At 29.7% G+C, this 26338-nt stretch overlaps 1 protein-coding gene across 4 annotated transcripts in view; it reads left to right on the forward strand.

Annotated features, from left to right (window-relative positions):
• LOC113522961 (gamma-aminobutyric acid type B receptor subunit 1) overlaps nt 1-26338 on the forward strand; it is a 212579-nt gene that overhangs the window by 169007 nt on the left and 17234 nt on the right. For all 4 annotated transcript variants that reach the window (XM_052897779.1, XM_052897777.1, XM_052897778.1 and 1 more), the window contains 6 exons: nt 3385-3601; nt 15970-16138; nt 19269-19384; nt 20519-20646; nt 22466-22607; nt 24300-24450. In XM_052897779.1, coding sequence (XP_052753739.1) covers nt 3385-3601; nt 15970-16138; nt 19269-19384; nt 20519-20646; nt 22466-22607; nt 24300-24450 — 923 coding nt within the window. The remainder of the gene's footprint in view (nt 1-3384; nt 3602-15969; nt 16139-19268; nt 19385-20518; nt 20647-22465; nt 22608-24299; nt 24451-26338) is intronic.

Consider the following 26338-nt stretch of genomic DNA (forward strand, 5'->3'; position numbering starts at 1 on the left):
ATTCCATAAAATACAAAGACTGCCACCACGAATATCACTGAATATACTGAAGGAAAAAATACCAGAGCAATAAAAATAATAACACAAAAATAAATCTTTTTACTCAACAGTATATTCGATGATAAAAACTGGCATTAAATTTATTAATAGTTAAACTATGGCTTATCGCTTTTATTTTGCGGATTAGGATAAAACTCTTTATTTATCTACGTATCAAATTTCATTCAATTTGATTCAAACGTAATAGAATAACAAATTAAGCCTGCTTGAATACTTGAACTAAACATTTAAGTATTCAGGCTTACAATCTTTCATATTCATAACATTAGTAGGATTAAACAAAATATTTTAAAGTTATTAAATTAACAAACTATAAATTAACTTTTAGCATATTGCATATATATTCCGTAGCAACCAAAGGGCAAATGTCGACTACCTCGCAAAAACATAACTTTGGCTGTAAAGAGAAAATAATCACCCCCAAGCGAAGGAAAGCTTCATTGCCTCTCGTATGAAAAATGAACACGTATATCTAAAGCCTGGTTTTTTCTCACCCGTGTCCCCACACCACCCGATCAAAGTGCGCCGTACGTTGTCCTAAATAATGCAAACGATAAATATCACAGAACACAGTGTTAAAAAAGGTACCCATAGATATATATCTGTACATAATAAACATAATATACAAAATAATTATACTTAGGGTGAAATCGTAATCATTAGTATCTTTTTAATGGAGTATTTCACCAGTGAAACTAAATATTTTCCTTAAAGGAAAAACTACCGCATTCAGGCAACCTCGCATAACATATTATTACACTAGTTATATCCCACAGATTTGCCCATGTGAATCAATATATAAAGTATCCTGTATACTAAATTAGGAACTGTGTACCAATCTAACTACCTGTCCACCAAATCCGTTTAGTAGTTTTTGAGTGAAAGAGTAACGAACATTCGTCCATCCTAACCAACTCGTGACATGGTATTATATTATAAAAATCTTACACGTTCTAAATAGATGCTATGAAATGTTATCGACGACTATAAAGTCTGTTATTCGTAATTCAAATATATTGTTATATAGCGTGTAATAGATCGGTTATAAAAAGTCGAAATCTAGCGATAAAATTCACAATACTAAATAACTGTCACAAAGAAACATTGAACTACAAATACGAGTATATGAAACTTTCCCATACGAACTGTTCAGTCACGTCACCGATTCAATATAAAAAAAAATATATTTTCATGTCTCGTTTTGAACATACATTGAGAGTAGTTTTGCTTCATGAATACTATCACCGGATTTCGGCTAAAATTAAAGAGAATAGTATATATAATATTAATACGAGTATATTCAAATATTTATGTAATTTATAGATATCGTCTTCTAAAATTAACAAAGACATTGAAAAATATCGCATTGCATTTATTACGTATATAATGCTAAAAGCTCTTGATTTATGATTTATCCAGTCTTCGACCATCTGTCACAATAAAGTCCGTTGACACACCAATAATTTATCGGCCGCTTAGCGTCCATTTACAAGAAATAAAATAAAATAGCCTAAGTTTAGGGATATAGTTTGACTTCGTTCTCAAGAGGGCAACATACATTTTCTAAAAGTGCTAGAATATTTGTTACCATACTAAAATTTCCTATAAATATTCAAGTAACAAAACTATACATAAGGAAATTTGCTCATTGGGAATTAACTTATATTGGAATTAATTTATTTTATATCAATAACATTATAATATTAATAAGAAACTCAAAATTCACACTACACTATTCAGATAAAATAGAGCCATTCGGACAATTATTACCGTTGTAACGAATACAACATTCAAGCAGAGAGCTCAAAGAAATCTCGTTACCAAAAAGTTTGACACAAATACAAAAAAACACAAAGTTTTGTGTCGAGCAATATTAAGCATATTTTTTTCCGTGTTAACAGTCAAGAAATTAAATATTTTTAGTCTTATAGCCAACATATCAGTTATCAGCACACTAATAGCGCTGTAATATTGCCACATACTCGTACAGGTCTTTTATCATGCAAAAATTAGGACTTGCTACACAGTTCAAAAGATGAAATATCACTTAGAGTATAGCTCCAGACTCGCATGTTACGTCATTTTGATATCTCAATTTTATCAATGCAATTCCCCATCTGGCTTCGAAGATATTTCAAGAATTTACAAACGAGCTATAGAACTGTTGGTGACATACTCGTATTCAGCCGAAGTGGATATTTTAAAAGCCATTGATAACTTCTTTGTAAATTTTTATAATATTAACCATGATTATAAATAGTTAAATATGCACCCAATATATCAGACTCCCATTTGTTAAAATGCTTCCCCATATTCAGGTCCGTGCACTCAACGAATGTGTTTTTGTAAGCTGAAAACACCTATTTATAGAGGGCACAAGGCATAACGAGGGGAACTGTATAGTTGGCGCAATGAATGGCGCCCGGCCTTTCATGCTGTATTCAATGTAATTAGTGCAGCTCCGTTTTTTCTGCATAAGTGGATTTGAAGCTTTCTTGCTCTCCTATTTTCGACTCGGATTACATGGAAAAATTCGCACAATTAAATTATTACATGTGCCTGCCGTATATAAAACACTGTACCTGTAATTGAATTTGCTATTTTTAACTTAATTCATTAAACTAGACGATTTCTTGTTTTTTCATTTTCTTATTAACGAAAGTACGTTTTCTCTGAATTTAGCGGTTTCTAATTCAGTCATTTCAGATAATTTGATGTTCTAAGAATAAATTAAACATCTTTAATAAGATAAAGATATTTAATTGTAAAAAATATTATTTCAATGTGCTTTATCTTTTAATATCATTAAAGTTACTAAATTTAACATTTATGATACCCAAAGATTTTCTGTTATTGTTATTATAAACGTTAACACGGGTATATGTTTAGATGGTTGAACGTTTATTATATTCTCGAGCTTTAATAACTGAACGGATTTTAATTAAATATAATACATGGATGGACCATAATAAAATATATAATTCACATCGGCAAAACCATTAGCTTCGACTATTGAATCGATAAATAACGTAGATATCAAACCACTAATACATCTATTTTCTCGTCAAATTCTTTGGGGGATAGGTAGAGACAACAAAGTGTCAAAGATATCTATCTATCTATGTTCTATCTGAAAATGGATAAAGCAAGAGGTTTATGATGGCCTATCTATGTTCTATCTGAAAAAGGATTAAGCGATATGTGATATATGGCCTTTGGATAATTTGATACTATCCCTCAGATAGAACACTATTTTGATCATTGTAGGTCTCATCTGGTACACTATTTTCTCCATTAAAATTATTAATTTATTTCTTTCAACAGACTGTTGAGGACTTGGAAGCCCATTGCAAAAAAGTCAGCATCGAAATTGTGACAAGGCAGTCATTCCTGTCGGATCCCGCGGATGCCGTTCGCAATCTCCGACGGCAGGACGCTCGCGTTATCGTGGGCCTGTTCTACGTGGTAGCAGCACGTCGAGTCCTATGCGAAGTCTACAAACATCGTCTGTACGGGAAGTCCTATGTATGGTTCTTTATAGGTAAGTTATGTATTACTTTATAGGTAAGTTTTTAGTAAATTGATTAAGAAAATGATGATTGAGACAATATCAAACAATCTTATGATAAGAATTCATTTAGTCAATTTTATATTATTTAAGGTCTTCGCAAATGATTTTGCTTTGAACGAAATTTCCCTTTATATATAATTTTATCCTTCGAAAATATTCGTGAGCTCTCCATGACTTACAGATAAACTAACATCACAAAATTTGATCCTAAGCATTTCACTAATTCTTATTAATGAATTATATTCTAGTTTTTTGTTCTTTAAATGAAAATGCGCCTAACCATTAATAGAGAATCTATATAGTATTACTTATCAAAATTTTATCGTTTATCAATCATTTTGATAGTACATTATTAATATTTTGAGTATTTGGAAAATTATATTATTATTTGCCATTATTAATACATTTATGTGAAACTCGTTCTATAACTATTGTATGAAACAAAAACCATATTTTATATAATTATACTCGTATTTGAAAATGCAAACATTGCTTGACTCGGTGCGAACTTTCTGAGATCAAAGAAGTTTATTACATTTTCATATTTTATAAGATTAATATAAAAGGTAAAACACCATTCTTATATTATAGTGAGCCAGGATACGAGCCAAATTTTTCCAAGTAGCTTAATCTCTACTCAAGTATGGATTTCCTTCATCTCAAGATTACAGGAAAATTTAATTCTACCATTTTATTTAATAAGCATCGTACATGCAACTATATGAATGTGACCAAATAATTCGAGAGGGAGAGAAAAAATATAGACATATTTAATTTGCAACACATATATTATGATAAAAATAACAGTATCGTACATTGGATTTCATTCAAATAAATTATTACTATTATTTCTGATATAGTCAATTGGTATTTATTTGTGCAACAATGGCCTTATTGTTGAAGGCGATTTTTTTTATCTTTAACTTTTACAATAGTGTATGAATTACCACCTTCCCTATAAAATTTCAAAATAATAATCTCCAAGCAAAAAATCAATCCCATTACATCACTAAAAAATGTTTAAACATGCTCAAATGACATCATTTATTTACCAGTTGTAACGTACAGTTCCCTTTATTAACCAACTCGCTTCGTTCGTAAATTTAAAACAACATATCATTAATATGGGCGACGGTGAGCAATAAAGGGAACGTTATGAAATATGGGAAGCTAGACGGGATTATGAAAGGAATAAAGAGGGGAAGAAGCGATGGCGTACAATGTCGACGCAATTTCATAAAAAGAGCTCATTTAAATTTGATTAGTATTAACCAAATCAGCCAAAACGTCAAGGTCATAGGATTTATCATTTTTTCCATATCTAAGGTATTTTAATTGTTGGAATTATCTATCATTTATACCTAATAAATATAAAATAATTTGAAGTGACTCAAAAAGTGGGCACTCACATAATTAAAACATAACCATATATTTTTTTATTTGTAATGTCTGTTTATAGTCTAGTAATAATATTCACCTATGCAAATCTCCTCAATTCTCATTCATCATCGAGAGCGACTTTTTTTAATGGATGATGATAAAATGGTTACGCCACCTGTGTTAACAGTATACACTGGCGGGGCACTGAGGGATGATAGATGAGGATGAAAAGGCAGGTCAATTGGCTAATTGTGATGAATACAGCACGACGGTTCAGAAGGAACCACGGGGAAGTCGACCTGGCAGGATATTTTTTTGTATATTTTTATGGGTAATAATGGAATGATATCCCCGTCTGCGCTATCAGTATACGCTAGCGAGACACCAGTGAGGGGTGATAGGTGACGATGAAAGTAAGTCTGTTAACCCATTATGACGAATTCCACTAGAATTAATCACGATAGTTTCCAGGGAGAACCGCTAGGAGGTCGACCTGATAGGATGTATTGCGAGTAATGGGGAAATTAGACTGCATTACTAACAATCCCTTTCCCCCCGACCTGGCAGGATATATGGTTAGCAATAAAACTGATAGTTCATCAATCAACAATCATTCAATCAATCAATTATCAACAATCCTCCGCCTCCCCCCCCCCCTCCTCCTTCACACACACTTTACTGGAGCCAACTGCGTCGGGTGGAGTAGGCAGGGCAACTGGCATCAATACCTTCGGTAGCTAGCTTCTTTATTTTTATATACATAATACGAGTACAATTTTAATACTGCTTAGTATAGGATTTCATTATACCTATGATCAATGGTGAATAAGTATCCTATGGGTAAGCACACTCCATCCTAGATCTTAGCGCAAACACAGCTTGTAATAAAAAATACTAGATGGCGCTGTATATTACATTCTGAAGTATTATTTATTTATTAACTATAAGGGTGTCGCCCTCTGGCGTCGTAAAATTTCTAGATTTCTTTTTATTCAAGTCAATCTGTACGTCCCCCTCGTACAGACGAATTCGCGGCTTAAAATTAGCAATCAATATTTGTTCATACTTGCTCCTGTCATTAAATTTATATTACTCTACCCATCTTATAGTCTAGAACTCAGCTTCTACAAGGTCTTGACTATAAGATGATAAGATGGGTAAGTAATAGTAAAGAATGCATAATTTATTAAGTTATAGGTATATTATATTAGCTATTATGATTTGTTAATAAAATAAAAAAAGTAAAATAAAATAAAAGTATATATATATATATATATATATATTCTTTTAGTGTATTTGTATATATATAACGTATATTATACTAGACGCTAAGTAGACTTCTGCATTTCGCTTTATAAATAACTCTCGCAGGATAGTCTGCGATATTTATTAATGAATTTCCCAGATGATTCCTCTGGGAGAAACCACAACGCGACAGTAATGGAAGTGAGAAAAAATCCTAAGATAAAACGGAGAAGAGTAGACGGAGATAACGATACACTAGAGTATAATAAAACAACGAAATAGATATCTGCATGTCGTATTCTATCACTTTGCTTTTATTCAGGATTGCGTTGCCCGTTTTGCGACTAGGTACTCTAATGTTATTTATTATGTAATAAATACTTAAGTCTTCTTACAATATCTGCCTTTCACTGTTACTTTTAAAAACAAAATTACACAAAACGATCAGTATAATAACTAATACGTACAAGAACTGCAGTAGACTACTGTGTTATTGGTATCAGTTGAAACATCAGTGAAGAATGGTAAGTAAGCATGGAGTTAATTAGAGCATCATCGTGAGTGATACACACTTAACTTTACAGGGCATAATTAGATCTGTTATAATAAGAAAATAGTCACGTTCCCTATATCAATCGCCTATGCCTTATTTCGCATTAAATCTCTTATAATTAGATAATCAGTCATATACTGTAATTATTACGATGAAGAAAATTCAAAATCGTTACTATAAAGTAAAAAGCTGGTCAAGTGCGAGTCAAACTCGCACAACGAGAGTTCCGTACAAAATCATCAAGTTTATTTTTTTGTGAACTAATTAAAATTTTACAGTTTTCAGATTTTTTCCTTTACTTGTGCTACATAACATTGCTTCTTGCTAAATTTCATAATTTTTGGTCAACGGAAAGTACCCTATAGCTTTTGATTCCCTTTGCGAATGACAAAATATGCGACATAAATGGAACATAAACGGCCGTATCTTTTCATTGCGACAATTATGAAGCTTAATTTTTTCACTGCTTTAAGAACTGCTTTCACTGCTTTCACATTGTAGGCTTGAGTATATGATATTAATTTTGATATGGCACCTCCACGCGTTCCTAAAAAAAAGGGTCTTGATAGACGCACGAACGGATGACAATGTGATCCTGTAAGGATTCCATTTTTGCCATTGGAGGTACGTAACTTTAAAACAATCAGGGTTTATCATACATTTTTTTTAAACAAATAATGAGCATTTATACTTTCTAGTCCACCGAGAAAAACAAATCAACGATTACTAATGACTATCATCTGACGCTCAAGCCGAAAACAAGATTACTACATTTTGAAATTATACTTTCTTCCGAGTGATATATTACACGAGTAGTGCTTAATATAAATTATACAGGAAAATAAGAGACAAATCGATTTCACTTAACAAATTGTCTACGAACATTATTAAAGATTCCGGCACCCGCTACGGCCACTAAACAAGTACACAGAGAGTAATCACTGCACTATTTTAAGAATCGGCGCTGTCTTTAAAAGAAACCGGAAAATGAATCTATGTAGCTACCTATAATTATCAACACATCAAAATAAATTATTACACATGATATTGTACAATTATTTATTGTATCCATCTGTAAAATTTGATTTTTTGTTTGTAAAAGATAAGATAAAATATTTTTTTTAAATATATACTTTTAAAAACTATTTGACCTATAAAAGATTACATTGTCAGCGAATAACATGAATTATATTTTATTGAAAAAAAAATTAAAGTTTGTCTACTTATTTATCCGTGCGAAGCCAGAACGGATCGCTAGTTTGAGGTAAAAAAATTATGTTTCTTATGTGAAATAGACACGTTGTCATTGATATTATTATTCACATATAACTTCATAAACTGTAATTATTGCAGACTTTACTCTTTAAAAGCATCGGAGATAAATCGGGGGGATGGTATTATTTGTCATATTTTCAGTCAGAAACTGCAAAATAAAAATGAATACAAATCAGTTTTAAAAGTTACAAATGAAGTCCTTTCATATAATTTTTCAATTCTTAACTTCCGTTTTGGGTCGCCTAGCAAACAAAATAAAATATATATAAGCCAACAATATCAAGTACTATTCTAAATTTTAAATCAATAATATTTATTTATAATATATTAATAGGACAGATCATGAATGGGACTAATCATTAATTTGATTTTTTTTGTTGTTCTATGAAATGGTTTTGAATTGTCTATATTAATAGTTGCTCAGACATAGTATTGTGATAAGATTACATTTGTACCATTTCGATACGGAACCCTAAAAATGGGCACTAAAAAGCAAAACAGCATTTACCGATTCAACAAATATACATACATATCCTCCATATGAAATACTACGTGTACTCGTATTCAAATTTCATGTAGATGGGATAAGCAAATAAGCCGTCAAGAACTTAACGAACAAACTCAGCTATGATATTGATATTATCATTGATAATGACTCTATTTATGCTAAAATAATACAGCTAAATAGAAAGTTTTTACAGGAAATTCATATTTGACACGCAAATGTGTTTAAATAAATTTGAATAATTATTTTCGAATCAGTGACGATGCTGTTGCTATAATGTGCTTAACAATATTCATAATAATGATAAATCACGCAAACTTCCGAAAATAAATTCGAAAAGTTCTTTGTCTTCCTCAGTATTACTACAAGTTTTAGGTATCCTGTTTCAATCATAGAAATTGTCAAGTTATAATCGGTATCAAAGGACATCTATACTCAATCGTACGGCACCCTTACCTTTTTAACCATAACTGGACGACGATTTGGGTGGTATATAAATAAACCTCCTTAACCTAGATAGTCACGGTTTTTTTTTTTTGTTTAAATTATTATATTTACCAAAAGAAAATATGACACAAAAGGCGAACTTAATGCTAGTAACATACTCTTCTAGTCAACATATTCAATTCCACCTATATACAAACGTCTATTATTCATGAGTAGATCTGTTTGTATTAGCCTGGGTATTTTCTATGTATAAAATATGAGTTTATCTACGTATTTAAAGAAATAGTATTATATATATCCATCAGTTATTTAGTTTCCATAATACCTACAAGTTCTGCTTAGTTTATAACTAGATAGCGCTGTTATATCTCGACGTGTATTGTCTCGTAGTACAAGAATAAATAGTTCTTCTCTTTCTTGTGTGTTAAATTCCACATTTTAAAGGAACTGACAAAACAGTGCAATAATTAAAATAAGTTTGTAGAAAGTTTTAGTTTTTATTAATAAAGTGGTAAATCTTAACTTCCTAAATTTACGCAAACTTATTTCTAGGCAATGTGCTTTATTGAAATTCACTTTTCCCATCTCAAAGGATGCCAATAACTTAGGTTGGACAACGCTATTACTTTCGTACGATTTACTTGAATGTACTTTGTTGTACCTCTAACTTTTACCTCACACCCAAAAGAGAACGCCAATAAAATCCGCTTTGTGTACTCGTGAATTTCAATCGGGATGACAGTTGTTACAAATGGTGATTGTCTTTTCAATCAATTCTCATTAACGATTAAAATTTTGATTGCAATCCCATCCTTAAAATATGTATCTTATCAATCCGTTCTGTGTAACGAACCATTATGAATAATTTCCAATTCAGCTAGAAATTCTGTGATTACATTAACATCTGCACACCTTTCAACTTCTGTGTTAATCTATTTATTGAAGTGTAATTAATTTTCAATTTATTACATATATTTCTATTATTATGTGTAACCTAATAAGTCATCATCATCATCATCATATCAGCTTTTAACTGTCCACTGCTGAACATAAGCCTCCCCCTTTGGGGGGTTTTGCTAGTAGTTGCCACGCTTGGCAGGCGGATTTGTAATCGCAGTAAGGCTTTAAAGATGTTTAAAGAGGAACGCTGCTGCCCATCCCTCGCCCTCCTTTAGTCGCTTCTTACGACACCCACAGGAGTCGAGAAGGAGTGGCCTATTCTATAACGGGACTACACGATCAAACTAATAATTATGTTAAAGAAAGGCCATGAACCTAATAATTAGGTTAAGGTACTTGTATACAGAGTATCACAAGTTTATTTTTTTATTAAAAAGGTACAGGTGCATTGATATTGGCAACCTGCCAGAGGTACGCAGAGTTCGGCAGGTTATCGCTATCTATTTGACCTTAATATTTACTGCAAATCTTTCTCTCCTGTAATAAAAGTAAATTATGATCTATAAAATTGGCCACTAAAGCGATCACTTCATATAAAAATAATCGACACGTTCACCAACTCGACGTAGATGGGACTTGTGTATGCAGTTTTTTTACGTCTTCGATATTGCCAGTAATAAAACGTAGGTACTTATAACTTTGTCATATATTTTACTACTATTTTCCGCAGATTTGTCTTCGTGAATTGTGATCTAACTACCTACGAAATGTTACAGAATTACTAATAAATAGAAGTACCGATATGTTGATTTAGAATATGATCTAATTGTGTTCCATATTAAATTAAATCAATTATTAATTTATTTAAAACATTTTGTTATTTTTTTTTTATTTATTTAATCATTCAAAATATTACACGTATATTTTATAAAAACGCATTTTTATAAAAAGTTTTACCAAGTAATAAAAAGTAGTATTATATTATTACTTTAAAATGTACTGCATAGGTCTTAATGATATATACCTTAATAAAATTAACTACGAGTATCCGAATTCCGAATGTATTTTTAAAAGAAAACTATGTTAAACATCAAATAAACACATGATATCACCAAAAAAGTTATCTAATCTTTATTTTACCTAAACTTTACTAGTTATACGATTCCTGGATAATATATGTATAATACCATAAACCCATCATTCAATAAATATTAGAAAAAACATAAATTGTCACTAAACTAACAGTAGAGAATTATTGATAAAAAAAATGTGATTAATGTGACGACTAGCGCTGTCAGCTCAAAGTTACATCGAACACAGCAGGAGAGGGTGTCGATATCTACCCTAAATACTCATCAAAATTTATTTTCAATTTATCCTTCATCCATCTCTAATATTATTAATCGATTTGTTTTAATAAATATCTTTGTACATTTTATCACACAGCGCCATCTAGTCTTAAACTAAGCAGAACATGTTCTTTTTTAATGGGTGATAATGGAATAGTGCCCCCGCCTGACCTATCGATATATCTGGCGGGGCACTAATAAGAGACGATTGGTGAGGATGTAACAAGTCAGTTGGCCCATAGTGACGAATTTATTAAGAATTAATCAAGGTGATTTCCAAGGCGAACCGCATGGAAGTCGATCTGATAGAGTATATTGCTAGAAATTAGTCTATTAGATTCACTTTACTAACAATCGCTCTCCCCCCTCTCCTAGAATATGTACTATGGCTACTAGTCGTACTGGATAACTGATGAGTAACTAATTACTTTTTAAAATACCTATTTTTTATATGAAAAAAAAAGCAACGGATAAATAAAAACAGTCAAATTCATCAATACATTTATTTATATTATGCGGCGGACGATTGAATATGTAACCCTCAAAGGGGCGAGGCAGTTTATATTGTGGTACAGTAGTGCAGCGGTAAACCGCAACATCGCCAAAATCGTCACTACAAAATATGAGAATGAAATCATATTTTCCGAGTACTTGACTTTTTGTTGAAAAATAAACTATAATATCATATTTATTAACCAACATACAATTAGATTTAATTACATATAATTTAATGACATATAAATGTCAGATAATAATATTTCCCAAATATTTCAACTCACGTTCACAAAATAATAAGTAATATTATTTTGCAAAACCAAATGTATCATTCTTGTTTATAAATTAATTTGGAAGAAATATAAGCAGAATATATTATAGCGGTATTTTGCTGTCAAGTAGCTCTCATCCCGTCTATCCCAAAGGAGTATATAAGTACCTTAGAAATGGCCTCTCTCCCTTTAGGATAATCTAAAGCCCACTTTACCCTATCATGCACTGTTGATTTTGGAATGGCATGTAAACTGGCAGATTATGTTTATATTAACGTACATTCGTAATGACTAGAATAATCTGGCAAATGTAATAAATTTGGTTGTATAGCGCGCAATGGATAAAGTACATAGGAGAAAATATATTACTGAACTAGGTGTTATCTTACGGAAGTCTATATCACTGGTTATTGGATTAGAATTATTTTGCTTAATTCCGCTACCATTAGTATGTATGCGATCACAAACTAATCCAAGTAAACCGAAATCCAGCAATACACTTGAGCGAGGGCTTCAAATGTATTGCATAGAGGAACCGATTCTTACAGCACTATATGGGTATCACATATAAATGTTATAAGTATACTGATATTAACAAATTCGTAAACGATCTAACAATATATTTTTATAGTAAACAATATAAAAATTTTCAGAATATTATGACTTTATTATTATTACATTACGCATAGGAGTATATATATGTGTTCGATCTATGATCTCACCATATACCTACGTAGGCTACGTAATATCAAAATTACAGACGTGTTAATGACAGAAATGACTATACCTAGTAAATAAAAACATTCTTATGCTTATCTCAAAGAAAGATGAAATTACATAAAATACTAACCCGGCAAACGTCAATTTACCCTTACAACTAATGGCGATACCGGTTTTTGTTCTAGGCTAAAAAAATTAATTGACTGCATACAATAACTATCCTATAAAAACCTTTATTAGCGTTTTGCTACTACGGATATGTTTCTATTAGTAAAGCCTATTAACATGCTGCCTAGGTAGCTTAGTAGATAATTTTCCCTTTCTTCATTCATTTGATGCATGTATACAAAATTTCGTTTTTATATTTATTTTCAGTATCCTTGTCTCTCCTGCTTTTCAAAGAATTGCAGTTATATCCCTAAAACCATTTATCTAACGTTGGGATGTGGGCATGAGATAAATTGTGTTATTTTTCTATGTCTTAAAGTATGAAAAATGAGAAAGACTATACACTGCGTTCTTAAATATTATTTATTATTTCGTTTGTGTCAAACTTTTGAAGTAAACTTTAAACATCGCAACAACGTCTATATATTTCAATTTCTACTTAGACAAATTATGTAAGTTATACCTACTGCCACTTACAAAACATTTCACCATGTTCCAAGTTTCATGGAATTACTTAGCCACGAACTGAACAGAAACACAACAAACACACATTTGTTCGCCTCAGGCTCGCTAACAACAAACAGGGACAAAGGAAATGGATAGAGAAACAGGATAAATAATGGTCGAGAACGCCGCCAACGTACTCGCAGATAAAGGAAAATCATTTATGAAATAAAACTTTGAATAAATTAGACATGCCCTACGCCGATTAGCTGCCTACAGCAATATAAAGCTATTAACAACGTTTTCTTCTCCCGTAAAGTTGTCTAGTTTCCTTTCTATATCTGAAACTTCTTGTAACTAATAAACCTATCTCTATATCATATTTTTTAATATATTGACTTAGACTTTTTAAACAATTTCAACAAAAATATATTTTGCAACTTCTATAAACATATCTGCAATGTTTAGTCTCACCCACCTTATCATCATCGTCATTACAGCAATTAATTGTCCACTGTTAAGCACAGGTTTTCTTTCATAAAATGCGGTAAGACACGATCTTCAGCCAACTGTATCTACTATAACAAATTTGAGATCATCGCTTCATCTAGTGTGATGTGCTGATACACTGTATTTGCTTGTATTATATTAACCGATATTACAACCTATATACGAGTACTTCTCTAAAGCAATTGGAGTGGTTCAATCACCAAGAAGTAGTAAATAAACTCACAATCACATTTATTTATTATATCAAATAAGATAACAATGTACGTTTCCAATTTCCTGAAAAGCTACTAAATTTGTGGTTTATTTCTTGTTTAATATATACAAGAAAACAATATCAAATCCACCAAGCGAAAACTTAATTCTAGGAAAAGCAAAGGTCAGAATACGTGATCAATAAAATATGAGAGGCTGAAAAGTTGTTTTTATATTTCAATTCATTTCGCTTGAAAAATATTATTCAATTTCATTAACATCATTACTAGGTATCGATAATTTTTAGATTATGCTCTTTCACACTCTACCTATTATGTATGTCATACTAATACACATGCAGCATCCCGCAACTTTGCCCGTACTAATTATTATATAATGTATCTTACCTAAGTGTTAAGTTAGGATAAGATCAATCTAAATGTGTATAAAATTTCATTTTTATTATGAGGATAAAAAGATGTATGATAAGGACAAATAATATTTTCTTTAGACAAATTGATTTTATACAATCAGCTTTAAAGAAAATTTCCCATATTAATTTTTATTTTCCAACATTACATCCGAAACTTCAATCAAATCTTTGTTTTAGTTAAAAATGTAATCGATTAAATATTTTGCCCTGATTTCATGATATTGTTTTTTTCTTAGTTTTTCTCTTAAATCCACGTAGACAAGTATTTTTATATCAACTTTCATCTCTTATTTAACACAACTATGGAATTCATTTTAAGAAATACTAAAATTAAGTTTTGTTATAAAATTTTTGTATAAAAGATATATATTTAATTTCAAGTAAATCAATTAAAAATTACCTTTCTCATAGAAATACCCACCTACTATTTTTACATACTTTAGAGGCTAATTTTCGAAATATCTACTGTCTAAATTTGGTATTTCTAACTTTAGTAGTTTAGCCTGTACATTGATTAGTTAGTCAGTCAGTCAGGTCAATTCGAGTTTGAATTTTGTTAGAAAAATTAAATTTTACTATTTTTGTTTAAGAGTATTTATAGTAAATTTCAAATACGAGTATTTATCGGTGAAAAATTTCTGTACATACATCCATCCTTATATTTACAGTCTTAGTGGTCAAATTTCAAAAATTTTTGTTATTATTTATATTGGCCATAAAAGAAACCTACTGTAAAAATTTTGTAATTCTAATTTTACTAGTTTAGGCTGTAGATTGATGAGTAAGTCAATCAAGACAACACTTTATAGTATAAATATCGAGGTGCAAGTTTTATATAAGACATCTTTTCCCATATTAGTACCATAAACATTTTAATCAATAAATATTCCGGGAGTTTTTAAATAATTTGTTAAATTAGGTACTTTTATAATTAATAAACAAAAAATACGGTATTTATAATCCCTTGCATACGTTGTTCGTTCTGCGCCGGCCTTTTTTTAATTTTTTTTATACAACCTAAAATGGCAAAAAAACTGACGGCCCACCTGATGGAAAATAGTAACCGTTGCCTTTGTTATTGTTACCAATTAACTTGTTATTAGATTAGTTATTTCCTGCAGTTTTGTTCTTTAGTATATATAAAGTTAGGATATAATTTAAATGTCATTTAAATTTATTCAACCGTTTAAGCATGGTTTAGTAACAATACACAAACATATAAACATCTTTACAACCTTCATATGTATAATATTAATATAATTTTGTATTCATTAAGCACAAAATTCCTTTCTATTATTATTTTAGAAATCAAACTTATCAGTCACATATAATGTTTTCATTTATTTTTTATATAAACAAAGTTTCGAATAGTAAATAAAAATATTTCGAAACTACAAAAAATAAATTATTGTTACATAACTATAATTAATAATAAAAATTATTACCACAGGCTGGTATGAGGATAACTGGTTCGAGACGAATTTGGAACGAGAAGGGATCGAATGTACCGTGGAACAGATGCGAGAGGCAGCAGAAGGTCATCTGACAACAGAAGCCCTTATGTGGAACCAGAATGCTAACCAGACCACTATTTCTGGAATGACGTCAGAAGACTTTCGGTAAGTACAGATAATATATTTAATTAAGTCAACAAATAAGAGTTATACTCACAACGAAAGCCTTCGTATCTTTAATTAAAAATAACAAATTCTTTTGTCTCGTATTTATTATGAGAGCAAAGCGACCAAACTATTCCTTATAAAGAATATTACATACAGACACTGAAGACTAGTCTATGTGTTTAAGTAAAATATAGAAACATAATGCTATGCTTACATTCATTTAAAATAATGTTTATTGTTGACCCTATAGTTGTTATGCTGTTCAAAAGCCATTTTTCTCTCTTTCTCTAAAAACATTTATTTCCAAACTTAAACATTAAAATTTTAATTAGATTACAGATGCTCAAGTAATATATATATATATATGGCTCCAAGCTTAATATAAAAGATTTCAATTATTATATAAATCTGAATAAAAATGCATGAGACTATTAACCGATATAGATATGTGATATATTGACCTAATATTATGCCGATAAAAATTCATATTTATAATATCTACTATAATTCTTAATCAACTATTACCTACATGAAGTATATTAAAACGTTATTAATATAAACGTCCTTTAAAAATTTTGAGAAAAAATGAAGTTTAAAAAGAAACGGTTACACTCGTTAACACTATAATAATATTATTACAAACAGTAAACTACGAGCAATTCAATCCGCAGACAAATCATTTCTTTTGTATTCTGCGAAAAACAGTCCAAAGACATTTATAAGGTGCAACCCTAAATAAAAGCTCTTTTGACAACTTTTACGCGATGGAACATAATATTCCATTCTTTGGACGTACAACACTTTGAGTTGAAAATGCCTAGAGATGTGCGCTATCGCTATTCGAAACGGGACTTTATTGTTATCTGTGTCTTCGTGAAGGAATTTCGGATATCCTTTGTGCGGTAAAGATAATAAATGTTTCGGAGAATATTGATGAAGTAATCTACAAACTCTGATTGCTCGTCACAAAAGCTAAGGATTGCAAAAAGAAAGTTAAAATAATGCTAGCTAAAAAAGGAAATGAATGACATAGAAATTGAAATTTTACTTTTGCATTCCACGATGAATGAGAGGTTTTGTAATTTCACAGTAGTGGTTGTCTCTAATATGGAAACATATTCTCCATATCGAGTCAGAATATTAATTCTCTTATTGTGAATTAACTTAGTAAAAGATTATATGCGTGAAATAACAATAACTGCATTAATTATTTAATTAATTGATGTACGGTGATAATTACGTATTGTGTAATATTAATATTCTAATTTTGATATTGTATAAAACTGATTACATTTCTGTTCATATTTTAGAATTTGTTTAAATTGTCATACAACAAAAATACACATTTATTGTTTAATTAAAATCATATTCGTCACTATTCGTTTTTGTCTTACTACTATTCCTTAATCTGTGAAGGATATTGAGACAATAACCAATAACCTCAACGTTGGCACAATGTGACGTGAATTTTACTCAACTAGATAAAAATATATGTAATAGCTTACTATTGCCAGATACAGACACATAGCAGTAATAAGAATAACATAGTCAAATTAAAGTGTTTCGCATTATAGAAATATTAGTGACATTAGTTGACTCTGTAACAAAACAGAACTCGAATCCGTAACCCTTTGTAATATGTAATAGAAGCATTCAAAATTTGACTGATAATTATAATAACTTCCATAATAAAACGAGGTATGAATTCTATCCAAAATTTACGTTTTCAATATAAAATATATATTGCAAGCAACTACTGTAACTTAAGAGCTTTTATTACCGTCAATTATTAAAAACAACTTAACAATTTGCAATATTTCTCAATTCTGCAACTACACACATCAACATCGTCTAGGGATATTTTAAATTTTCTCAATTTACTAAAATAAAAATATAAATAACATGCAACATGTATATATTTTTGAAAAGCCCATTTAACAGACTACACTTTAAAATAAAGCCATAATTTCTGCATAATTTAAGTTTTATTTAAGTAAAGACAAAAAAATGGAAAAATAGTAAAATTAAAGATGAATGTTTTTTATAAGAAAAAAAAAATAAAGCAAAGTATTCAAGTTTTTTAAAATAATACAAAAACTAGAAGTCAGTAAAGCCCGTAACATCACCTCTCTTGTTAAAAGGCGCCGCTGCATAATGAAAACAGTCGCATAAATTACGAATCAATCACTAACTTGCTTTAAAACATTAATTTGACAAAAAAGATTTCCAAAAACTGTGATAGGTAAATTGAAACATTCAAATTTCACCTTAGTAATGACGCACAGATCAATTGTTTTTAATTATTTTTTCAAATTCAAATTTAGAATCGTTACAAAAGACCTATAAAATATTTTCAAAAAAAATAAAAACAGCCAGTATTTTTATAATTTAAGAACTTTATACGAAATATCCCTAGATGCTGTTGAGGTGTGTACTTCATATTTTCCTTTGAATTTTTCAGATAAATTTTTGCTATCAAAAAATATCAATGTAATCAGCATGATAAGCGTCTTAGTTCACGAACCAAAACATTAATTGGAACCGTTGATATTTTTTTTTTAATTATAGTTCTATTGAAATTTTAATTTAATTATTTCGCAAATAACAAATTTGGAAAAGCAACTGTATAAGTTTTATTGATTATTTAAAAATTGTTAAATTATTTTTAATAATTGGCAGATAATTGTAACGTTGATACATTTTGATAAGCTAAAATAATAAATGCTCTGAATAAAAAGATTTATTGTATTAAACAAAGACTGCCTTGACTAGCAATAAAGTCTTTTCATTTATAAGAATTAATTATAGGATTTGTAGCCTGCTGTATTTATACAATGCATTTTTTAAATATAAATATTAATAATCATAGCAACAACAATATCCAAGCAGATCATAAAATTATCCCAGAAAATATTACGTCTGTTATCAACCCACGTTACGAGATTGTTCATTTTAATGAGAAACATGAACCAAAACCATTAGCGTAGAGTAGCACGGGTTATGTCTCTACGAAGACACTGGTAAACAGTTTTTAAGATAATAAACATTCCAAGAGAAGTAAATACTTTGAAAATGATAGTCCGTAGGAAATAAACTAAGAGAGAATAACAATTTGTTCTGTAAATAGATCAAGACTGAATGAAGCTCTTCGTGAGGCCGGTTACGACATTGACGGCGAAAGATTCCCTGAAGGATATCAAGAAGCGCCTTTAGCCTATGACGCTGTTTGGGCTGTCGCCTTGGGTGAGTTTGTAACTAAATTGTGCTATAAATAAGTATTATAATAAAAGTCTAATATAATATTTTTCCAAAATACTTATTCTAATATTCAAATATATTTACAGAATATTAAACAACACGAAAATTTTATAAACTTATATATATACATATATATATATATATATATATATATATATATATATATATATATATATATATATATATATATATATATATATATATATATATATATATATATATATATATATATAAAATATTAGCTAATTATTTACAGTTTAATATACTCTACATGTGCTGTAATAGAAATAATCCGAAAGGATAATCAATTACTTTAACTGTAGGTACAAGGCGATATCGAAATTATTATGTACTTCGGTACATAACATAATAATTAAAAATTGTGTCCCCAAAAAAAAGCAACTTCATTTGTGACAAAACTAGTTATTTAAAAATTAAACTGCAGATCCGATTTTAATAATTTCTATGAAAGAATATTTAAGTATATCCTTTCAAATAAAAATAATTTTCTAAATCTGTTTATAACTGATGAAATTATGAGATAACCAACATAAAAAAAATCTACGAACTGAACCTCCTTGTTTTTGAAGTTGTTTGATAAAGAGCGTATTAGGGCTGAAATTTTTGTAAGTCAGAAACTAAAATAACAAATAATTTTTTAGTCTTCCATACTAACTCAGCATCGTGATAGTTTAGAAGGTTCAAAAATTTTTCAATATTTTTCATACCATATTTCTTTGGATGATTGATTTGAGATTCCCTTCAAAGTATGCTGATGATTTTGATTTCACTCTGTGTATTAAATTGCAAATATTCATAGATCAACTAATTAGTATTACTTATAGGAACTAATTCGCCACAGCTTGTTTATTCGCAATTACTTTGTGGCGTCCAACAGAGTTTCTCTAGAACTGCTTGAGATAGTTTGTCCGAGACCAGATGTGTGGTTGGAATTGTTAGTTCTGCATACAAAGGAATTGCATTAGAAGCCAATTTAGACTCCCGCTGTGTATAGAAAATGTTATTTTCCTTTTCTCTGAAGTTAAATTGAGTTAGTTTAAGGCATAACTTTCAGACTTTTTTAATATATCTACTACTAATTTATTTTTAATATTGTAGCGTTTAATAAGACTATGGAGAAACTAGAAAAAAATGGCTTAAGTCTCAAAAATTTTACTTATACGAACAAGAAAATAGCTGACGACATCTACGAGGCAATAAATTCAACGTCATTTCTTGGTGTATCGGTAAGTGCCTCCGACTACTTTACGCTTTATGATCCTATACTACTTGCGCCAACATTAAAGCATTTTTTTTATTATTCTACTAAATATATTCCGCGGCTTTTACCGGCATATTAATCTAGTGTTGGTATCATTGTGCCAATTTTCAAATCCATTCAAAAGATTAATTATATAGAATATTATACCTACGCTGTCTGGTATTTTAACTACCGTTAAACTTAATTATATCACTATAATTGAGCAAATATATTAAGTATTCCCTTTAGGTTTTAAGATCCTACCAAAGACACTTTTTCGTTGAATATTCATAACTAAATTCTTTATATAACGAGTACAAGGATTGGTAACCATTACAAGTAATCCCTAATTCCATTAACATTATATACTTTAAATACTTAACTTGAAATACTTAATCATCTCGTTTCCTATATAAATTCTATTAAAGATATATCAATATATAACAAATTATTTATTATTCACTTTCACATTGACTGTAATTTAAAATTATACTCCTTAAAAAAAAGCACCGACTTCAATCCAGACAAAACTATTTTACTTTGATTTAAAAACTATTGAATCGAATTTATTAAAATGGGTCATTTGAAAGTATATCCTTTCAGATAAAAAATAAAAGTATGTTATAACAAATATAAAAAATACAATTGGATTGGTAACATCATCTTTTTTAAATCGGTTGAAAAAGATTGTAAGCATACAAAACGTATAAATCCGAAAATTGTATATTCATTATTTGACATAAAACCGTATAATAAAATAATAAAACGCCTACGAAAGTAATAAAAGAACGAGTGTCTATATCGACCGCAAATAAAATTTCCAAAATGCACAATATGAACTGGGATTACGAATATTTCTCACTAACTTTGAATTTGATATCAAAATACAAAATTCATAAGGGCATTTTTGTATGGGGTCTCACTACTGGCAGCGGGCATGAAAAATTCATAAACCTGCTTTTCTACGACTGAGATCTCGCACCTGTTTTTGTAAGTTCAGTTCATTACAAAATTCTCGTAGTAGATAGAGACAGGCGAAATGACTTTTTTACGATATTGTGAATGGAAAACTCACTTTGATTCTAGATAGAATCCATTATTAAATTTGCTCAACAATCGAAACGATAATCGTCGAACTTAGCTCTTGGAAGTTTCCTTCTTTAATATGCTTGAAGATTTTCAACATTCTTGTCATCAGGTTTCATAAGTTTAATTTAACTACACTAGCTGTATTTTATAAAAATGCACACTTAAAACAGTATTCATTATTGTTTAAAGCGTAAGTTTATATTAAAGACTGTTTGAGAACTCGTATGTGTTTGTAAAATTATAAACAGGTCTTTTAAGATCGTAAACCCAAATAGGGTAGTCAGAAACATTTTTCGACCATAACCGATTCAAATGCGGCAAAATCAATTCTATCGCTAAAAATAAAATAGTTTATTAACACATATATTACATTACACGAATATTTACCACAACAGTAGCAATATGCAAAAAAAATTTAAAATATATTATAATAAATACGCATATTTTCGGTGTCAATATTGAGCTTGTGCCAGAACTTGTGGATGCAGAAAATCATCATCGCTATTGTCCTTCTCTCTTGTTTCCATTAATTAAATATTTATTCAATCAATTTGCCTGTCACTTTCTTCATTTATATACTCGTACAAGTATATAAATATAGTATATTAATGTCAGAAGTAACTGTAAATAGTATAAAACGCGGAAAATAAATTATATAATAATACGGAGACATAAGTGGTTTACTTGCAACATTAATCACAAACATTCCTCCTCAGGGTCTTGTCGCATTCTCGTCTCAAGGCGACAGGATAGCGTTAACTCAGATAGAACAACTGACTGACAACCATTATGTAAAACTCGGGTACTACGACACTCAAGCTGATAACCTCACATGGCTGGACAGAGAACGATGGGTTGGTATGTATAAAAAGAAAATTAATAATTAATTTAATCCACCCAAGTAATTATAAAGGAGTCATTATGACATAATGATAATCTTGTAGATAGGAGGGGCACCAAACGAGGCCGGACGTCTATCTAAAACTGTCACCTTTTTGCTGGTGACGTTAACGGATTTTTAGCACACTCATCGTTGTTTTTCTCTTTTTATACCCGTGATGAATAATCCGGTTATTAATTATAGCAGATTAAATATGAATAATTCACTTTTTTTTATATTTTAAGTATTTTTTTTAATTAAAAACAGTAAACTAAAAAAAAATTAAAATAATAACTTGTAAATTAGGTTAACATTGTACTGTATCAACATCGTTTTCTATCTTTTTTATATGTATAAGATATAAATAAATAAAAGTCTAAATAACTAAAACCTTAATTTTTTCAAATGTTTTCTGTCACTTATGTTAGGTTTTGTACCCTTTACATTATAATTGCATTTTCGCATGCTTATAATCTAATCTAAAGTTTCATCTGCTCATTTACTTAACTCGTGCTATTTTTTTCTTTTTTCAAAGCAAATTAGTAGTATAATATAATGTAAACATTTTTACTTACATACTAATAAATAGATGAGATATGAAAGATTTATATACAAGTATATAACTTTATAACTTATGTAGTCCAATTATTCCAGTAGCATTTTGCCAGCTAAGGGCTGTGTTAGCAAAATATGGGGATGAGAGACCCCTGAAATCTTCCTATATCGAGCATTCACTTCTATCACACACTTGGGGAATGTGTCCAATATCCTATGTAAATATTTACTTACAATTATTTGAAGACCTTTGCAAATAAATAAATTCAAACATATAAATATTGATATATATCATGTGTCACGATTTTAATCTTATAACATTAATTTTGTTACTACAAATATGGTAGTTTGATGATGTAAAGATTTTTGATTCAAACACGTATTTATTTTACAAAGGGTAATAATTATATTTTAGTAATTTGTACTTAATTCAATACGAGTATATTATATAGTAAATTAGAAATATATAAACGATCAGTTTTCATACATTATTATCAAACATATTTACGAATAGACAAATTAAAATCGGATACATAACAACTATCTTGTATCTATCATCTCGAAAAAGATCAATTTTTTAAACAAATGGCCACAAAAATCAATGAACGAAATTAATATTACCATCATTAATGATATGTATACGGTGTTATTTACATTTTCTAATGAGGTTACTGTTATATCTAATACTCTTGTTCTGTACATGATATGTAATATCATTAATAATTTAACGTTAGGTTCTATAAAGTGAATTTGAAATCATTAGACTTTTACGGGTATGTTCTACTACTAGTGAGGCTAACAGATTTTCTCAAAGAAATACAGACCCCGGTTTATTTTTTCTTTAAAAATAAAATGTTCAGTTTTATTCATAGAACATACCCTTAAAAGGGTGCAAATGCTTTCAGTTTCACGTAGTACATTTGCTAATTTAAAATTATTCTTAAATATTACTTAGATAATATCCTTTGTAGCATGGCACAATATTAAATTATATATACTTTTTATTACTCGTCATAATACTTCAATCATATATGATATTTTACGACGTTTTTACGAGTACGATTATATTGTGATATTTTAGTGGGGCGTGAAATAAGAAATCTTGTTTTTGGCAGGTGGAAAAGTGCCTCCGGATAGAACTGTTGTAGTAAACGAGCTGCGAACAGTCTCCCTGCCTTTGTTTGCTTGTATGACTGCATTATGTATTGCTGGCATCTTGGCGGCAATTGGACTGATTGTTTTCAACATCATGCATAGGCACAGAAGGTAAAAAATATTTATATTATGTGTTTTTTTTTCAATGGATGATAATGGAATAGCAACCCCGTCTGCGCTAACGGTGTATGCTGGCGGGACACCAATGAGGGGTGATAAGTGAGGATGAAAGGACAGATCAGTAAACCCATCGTGATAAATGCACTTGGAATTTAGCACGATGGTTTCCAGGGGGGACCACGTGGAGGATATATTGCTAGCAATGGGATTGATAGTCCGCAATACTAACAATCCCTTTTTCAAACACGTTCAAAATATTATGTGTAGATAAAACTTCAATAGTTAAATATTTTGATTTTAATCATCAATTATTTATAAGCTCCTACTGTATTACAGCTATTATTTAACTATAATTAATTATTCGAGTACATAATCAGAATGAAAGAAGCAAAACTTTGTAGATGTTAAAGTCGAAAATGTAAATTATCTTAATTAATTTCGTCTGTAAATGCTGAGGTTGTTTGACAGAAAGCATGACGCTCGAATATTAATTACTTAAAGATGTATCGAGGAAAAGAAATATATATTTTGTTCAGTATTCAACAGATAATAATAACACAACGATAAATCAATTATTCATAGTGAGGCCTTCATTTCAAAGGTGTAATAATTAATTAAACTCCACAGGGAATTTCCACTTAATTAAGTCGATTCCTTTATAATAGTAGCACAGAACGGGAGAAACGCTCGTTTTCAAGTACACAATTTATAGAGAGAACTATTATATTAATTAAAAAAAATTGGTGTAATTTTATATGAGCTAATATCAATATATACATGTGTACTTAGTCCTATAACTTTTATATACTTACTCGTATATAATATAACAGGTTTACCCTATAAAAATCTGCAGACATCAATTTACTCCTTTTTATTAGGCATCACTTCATGGATAATTGGGACAGTTAGCCTAGACTAATATTATGTAAGCTCAATTATTTCTAAGGTTATTCAATATTAGTCTAGCCAGTCTGTTCGAATTTAATTTAGTTTCTGAGAACTAAGGCAAGTGAAAAACGGTTGTTTACAAAAAAAAGTGCAAATAAGTTTACGCTTTAGTTTTACGAAATAAAATAGGGTTTATTTTTTTACAGTCAGACAACAGAATCAGCGTATCACCCACGTTAAACAGATGTTGGACGTGCTGTCTCATTGTTTTCAGATTCTGTTTTTAATTAAAAACTAAATAAACACTCATTTTGACCTTACGAGAATAATAATGAATTAGAATTCGATGTGTCACCGCTCTTTTCTATCCCCAAGGATTAAGTTGATTGGGAGAATAATCACGAAATATACACTCCAGTCACTGTGATACAAGTATAATCTTTACTGATATTATAAATTGGAAAATGAGTTTCTTTGTTTGTTACTTCTTAACGACTTAATAGCTTAAACAATCACTATGCAATTTTGTATATCGATACTACTATATGAACTGGAGAAGGACATTGGCTATTAATATAATTTTAATCCTAATCAATAAACATAACCAGGTCACACAGATCTTTATCTAGTTAAAAACCAGTATTTAATAGAAAAATCTTTGTCTTTTCAATTTGATATGAAAATCTAAAATTATAATATTATAAAATAAAAGTTGGTCTGATAAGTCTCTAATATCAAGATTAATAGATTTAAAAAACGCGCCTATTTAAGTTTTTTTTAATAAGCCTATTCTTTTGAAAGTGTTTAGGAAGACATTCTGTCTAATAAAATATTGATCTAAAATAAAACCGTATAGCAAACTGCTTAGTTTTATGGGAAGTGACCTAAGTCCACCTTGTGAGTAAAAATTAATTTTTGCTTCCAGGCTCTCAGAAAACAAATTAAAATGTACTACTCTAAAATTATAATCTATTCTCACATTTCTTCTTGA

Source organism: Galleria mellonella, unplaced genomic scaffold (genome assembly GCF_026898425.1).
Source record: "Galleria mellonella isolate WM207_F2 unplaced genomic scaffold, CSIRO_AGI_GalMel_v1 utg38, whole genome shotgun sequence".
Taxonomy (NCBI): Eukaryota; Metazoa; Arthropoda; class Insecta; order Lepidoptera; family Pyralidae; genus Galleria; species Galleria mellonella.